Raw genomic sequence first — 5,418 nt, 5'->3', positions numbered from 1 at the left:
CTGTTCTACTTTTAGAGATTACAGCAGTAAGTTTAGCTAACTTTGTTGCCTAGCTACCTAACATGAAGCAGCCTTCTGGTTTAGACTTAATCTAATGTGCTATAAAAGGTATTTTTATTAAAAGTATTTATTCCATACAAAATGTATATTTTCTTAAATTGAGATAGATTAATATATAGAGGTATTAAATCAATGTATTATGTTATGTAGAGTAATGGAAATGTACAATGAACATCTTAATAAAAGACATCAGTTTTTGGTGAAATATATAATCTTCTGCAGAGGCTGACAGTGTGTGTTTGTTAGTATAAGGTGGACAAACAATGTAGACAAATAAAATGTGAAAGGCAAATTTACTTTAGGAGGAGTTTTGACAGTTTGTCACATGATTAGACTATTCAGCAGGCTTTATTTTATGTTGGTGTCAGATGTTTCTCTGTGACCAGTGGCAGCAGAAGAGTGGACATTACCAGTCTGTATCCCTAAAACACATTTCATTAGCTTCTGTGGGAGTTTCTCTGAAAGCACAATGTTGAGATTTGGCGGCAGAGCTCTGGTGAGTAACAAACCTTCAATTAATTGTCTGTTTACAATGTCCATAATGTAGCTAACTGAAATTAAAATAGCAAGATAATATCGTATTGGTACAAATATTTGTTAATCCTTGTATAAAACAAATGTTTCTTACCTTGTATTCTTATATATTTCTAATTTAGTAACTGTTTTTATATTTCAAGTATTTCACTAGTTCTTGACCTCCTTAATTCTTCTGTAAAATTTTATGAATTCATGAGAATAAGATAAAACACTTACATAACAAGGATTTCCCAACTCCTTCAGCCATCTTAGTCTGCTGATTACAGAATATACTGTAATACGAGTGAATTTGCAACAAAAGATGAGCACCATTCTTAAAATGAATAAACCAAACCAACACTAGCTTGATTGATGTTCTCTTGAGTGTGAAACCTTCATTTATGGTCACTGAACTAAAGAAATTAAGTAAAGACTTACACTTCTAGTCTAGATTAAAATCGCTGTCATTTTCTCAGGGTTATTAGCATGACAGGTATAGTTTGTAAGGAGCAGGTGAACAATTTTAGGTCCCTGGGAATCAACATCACAAAAAACCTGTCATGGTCATCTCACATCTTCAACCTGGTTAACAAAGCACAGAAACAAATGTATCTCTTAAGGGAATTTAAGAAAGCAAAGCTGTCAAGCTGTTAGCTTAGAGTAATACAAAGCATTCTGACTGGAAACATCTGGCATGGGATGTGCACAGATGTGAACTGTATCTGAATTTCATTCTACAACCTTGCAATGTATCATTGAATTGATTCCAGTAATAAAAACACAACCATTACAAAACAACCAGAGACAGGGATATAACATACATGTATTTTAGTACATTCTTGTATCTGTCAGGTAAAGGTGGGGATGGTGAAGTCTTGTCACCTAGTGAAACCTGTATCAGCAACTCTGGTTGCTGGCAGAAAACTGACCCAGCAGCAGGGAGTGCCCAGGCAGCCTGTACCCCCTCTGGATCAGACCTGTGATCACTACCTCAGCATTGTGGAGACCGTTGTGGAGCCAGAACAGTTGAATCAAACAAAAAAAGTGGTGGAGGACTTTCAGAAACCAGGAGGGGTCGGAGAGAGACTGCAGAGAGGCCTGGAGAGAAGGGCGCGTAGCACTGCGAACTGGGTGAGCTCAACGAGTACACCAAATGCTATAGACACATTTACTGAGACAATGGGAGTGAGCTCACGCATTTATTTAGCTTGTAGCGTCATTGTGCATTCAACTGCTGGGACCTTTAGACACATTCTGAATGAAAGCTCATAGACACAAGATCTCCAAGTTTAGATAATAAATAATACTATTGATTTTTACTGAATGTTTTGCTTCAACCCAACTTAAACACCATATGACATTGTTTATTCCTTATAAGCTTTTGATATGACAATCTTTAGGACTACTAACCCAAAATGATTTAGTAATTTCTGTCTTATTAATTAACTCTGTTTGTGTTTATCTGTCTGTCCCTTATTGTTTGTAGTTAACAGACTTTTACAAGAAGGCTGATTATCTCGACAAACGGAAGCCTTTGGTCATTTTTTCCAACACTGGGGGGCTCGTCCGAAAAAAAGCGATAAGGGATATTAATAAGGAACAGACATGGTAAACGCATACACTCACACACTGACACACTTACACACTGGTACCAGAAACACGAGTATCAAACTTACAGTAGAACAGATCCAGGTTGTTGTCCAGTTGATGGTTTTCCACTGTGTGTGTGTGACTGAGTGAACTACTGGTCTTTTACTGTTTTCATAATATGTCCTTCTACAGTTCAGTTATGTTTCTTTCTTACAGATCAGACTGCCCTCACTATTGGCTTTGACTGACACAAACTTCTGGCATGGGCGGGTTTTCCCCAGGGGTGCATCCCCATTGGCTAATTGGATCATTTTTGAGTGACAACTCAGTTCTCTGCACTTTGCTTGGAATAAGAGTGTCCTTATTCCTTACATCAGAAGTCATCAAAGTTTTGTGGGTTGTCTTGTCACTTTTTGGATAAGCAAGCAAAACCCTGACCTAAAAGGTTGTTTATTTACCTGACTTTTCCCTTAACCCCAACATTAAATTATTGATATTGATAGATGTAAACATTAAGGAAACCTCACGCCTCACTGTAACTTCAACAGAGATGTTTTTTTTATTTGATCATTAATTTACAAAGATACACTACTTGTAAATTTACTGCTGGCATAACTGAAACCACGACTAGACTGAGGCACTGAGCTGTCACTCAAAAAATCCCTGACCAATGGTGACACCGGGGGAAAAAAACATGCAAGAATTTTGTGCCAGAACTGCAAACAAACAAGAGAACTGGCAGCAACACTGTATTATTACACTGTACACTGTATTACACTGTACACTGTATTATGAGAACAGTAAAAGACCAATACATAACTGCACAAATATTGTTTGCTATGTTGTTTGATATGTGTGATGTGGCGAAAAGGATGATAATTTAAGAACAATATAAGAGGATAAAAAGGGAAGGAGTTGTTTTTCAAAGAGAGTAAACTTGGGTGGTGAGCAGGACTGTGGATAGCCAAGGAGATACAGACACAGGTGTTAAATTAAAAAGGCAAGCCAATATTTAAAACAAATTGTATCTGGTGGGCGCCTTTGGTATTTCCACATCCTGCCCCCTTCGTCTCACTCCTTGGCCACTGATTGGTCCACCATGGGCCAGCTCTCATCTGCCACTGGTGGATTGTGCTGTCTGTAAAGAAACTCAGAACAGAACTGGTGCAGTTTATCGAGTGATTAGCCCACTGAGTGTCAGGGAGAAGTATGTCTACATAAACTCAGATGTCAACTTAAAAGCATGCATAAAACCGCAATGTTATAAAACCAAAATGTAAAATCAAGCATAAACACAATATAAAAACATCCAATAAAAGGTATAAAATTACAATAAAAAAGTAAAAACACATTAAAGACTTGCAAACAAGTACTTACCCCATGAAATGCATTTTATTTTTTAGGTGACATTATTTTTGCTTCTCGGTGATTTCCTTCAAATATGTCTCCCAAAATTCCACTGGACACAGAGTAGAGTATTTCAGAAGTGGAGTGTGTTTCCTGCCATATGTTGTTGACCTGTGTATTTTGACCCTAAAAGCATTCAAAGCGGTGCATTTCCCTGATTTAAAATATCCTCTAATCTACCTCTTATTAGTTGACTTCTGGCCTAGTGCCACAATGTTGATCTGCCCGTGCTGCTTTGATGCGAGAGGGTTGCAACTATTAATAGAATATTATTGGATATTGATCCACACGAGAGATACAAAATCCTAATGATCTCCTAAGATCATTCAAAGATATTTCAGCATCTGTAATCTGGAAGCACAATACTACATTTCATCTTCAAGATTTTAATGAATAAACATGTTTTCTCTCTTTAGGTGGGGTTCCAGATTCACAGGGGCACTATTGGAGATCAAGACAAGGATTGACAAGTGAGTACTGAGCTTCAAATGTTCTCCTTTTCCCACAAACACACTCTTTATCATGTGAACAGTTTCAGTAATACAGGTAACAATAAATATGACTTGTGCAGCAGAAAATTATAAAAAAGTTATAAAATTAGACGTTGACGTTTTACAGTGGGACCCTACCAGTTGACTACATCGCAGGAAGGCCACTGTGTATGAAGGACTTTGACAATCTGATGTCATCCTGCCGTATCCCTGGTCCAAAGATAGACTCACTGGCATTCTGGGGCAAGAGCGCCAACCCGCCGAAACACTTTACTGTTGCACACAATGGTCATGTAAGAGCTTCTGGTCCAAGTCAAACATGAACTACAACATCCCCACTTTGTCTTTGACAATCTATCTTCCTCTTCGTTTCCTGTCATCTCTAAATTCTGATTCTGAACCACCTCAACTGACTGGTTCAAAGACTTAACTTATCTTCTTACCCTCACTCAGATATCTGAACATCAGCACAAAGCTTGATCTTTTCTTTCAGACCACTGTTTCTGTAGTAGTTTTCTTCCTCTGCATTATTTCTGAAAATGTACACTTAGAAACCTTCGCTAACCTAGTTTAAGCTATAAATTACCAAGTAAAAAAAAAAAAAAGTATCTGTGTTATTTTTAATTCCTTGACCTAGCTCTATGATGGGTTTCCTGCTTACACTGGCCATTTCTGCCAAAAATAACTCTTAAGTGAATAGCAGTTTGCTAGATGTATTATTTATTCACTTCATTAGTTTTGATTATTTAACCACAAAGACAACGTGAGGCCTTGGGGACCTTTGCATGTCCCTGTTGGTAAGTTGTGCTTTCATGTGTGTCCTCCTCTTGTATGCAGTTCTTTATGATGGATGCGTACAACAGTGATGGGCTGCCTCTGACAACTGATCAGCTCTATGTTCAGCTGGAGAGGATCCGCAACTCCTCACTAGAGACCAACATGGACCCTGTCGGTATCCTCACTACTCAGCATCGTGATATATGGTTTAAAGTCTACACCAACCTCATAAAGGGTGAGCACAACTCACAAAAAAGCTGCATTATATTTTACATTTAGCTTAACCCTTGTGTATGCTGTATGATACACCTGTATATGTCATGTCGGGGACACCCAGACGCAAATGGGCAGCAAGAGAATAGACCCTCCCTGCAGGTTATCACAAGATTGTCCTTTTTAACTTAATTGATGCAGAATAAGTGACACCCCACTTATCCATGAACACGTCATTTTCATGAGTTCATCATAAAGACCAGTTGTATGTGTGATTTATAAAAGAGCAGAGGAGCAGAATCGCTTACTTACCAGTGCAGAGAAATACACTGTCATATAAACAATTCAATTCAGTTTTATTTGT

The 5,418-nt window shown here is 37.9% G+C and overlaps 1 protein-coding gene across 1 annotated transcript in view; it reads left to right on the top strand.

The window, feature by feature from the left end:
- Positions 1-529: 529 nt before the first annotated feature.
- Positions 530-5,418, top strand: part of LOC118340167 (carnitine O-acetyltransferase-like) — a 7,669-nt gene continuing 2,780 nt past the window's right edge. Inside the window, exons 1-7 of the mRNA XM_035678039.1 lie at positions 530-556; positions 1,429-1,707; positions 2,063-2,184; positions 3,990-4,043; positions 4,192-4,357; positions 4,902-5,076; positions 5,179-5,230. Of these exons, the coding sequence (XP_035533932.1) occupies positions 530-556; positions 1,429-1,707; positions 2,063-2,184; positions 3,990-4,043; positions 4,192-4,357; positions 4,902-5,076; positions 5,179-5,230 (875 nt within the window). The remainder of the gene's footprint in view (positions 557-1,428; positions 1,708-2,062; positions 2,185-3,989; positions 4,044-4,191; positions 4,358-4,901; positions 5,077-5,178; positions 5,231-5,418) is intronic.

Source organism: Morone saxatilis, unplaced genomic scaffold (genome assembly GCF_004916995.1).
Source record: "Morone saxatilis isolate NCDOM2014 unplaced genomic scaffold, NCSU_SB_2.0 Contig6, whole genome shotgun sequence".
In the NCBI taxonomy this organism is placed as follows: domain Eukaryota; kingdom Metazoa; phylum Chordata; class Actinopteri; family Moronidae; genus Morone; species Morone saxatilis.
This window is presented reverse-complemented; position numbering and strand designations above follow the sequence as displayed.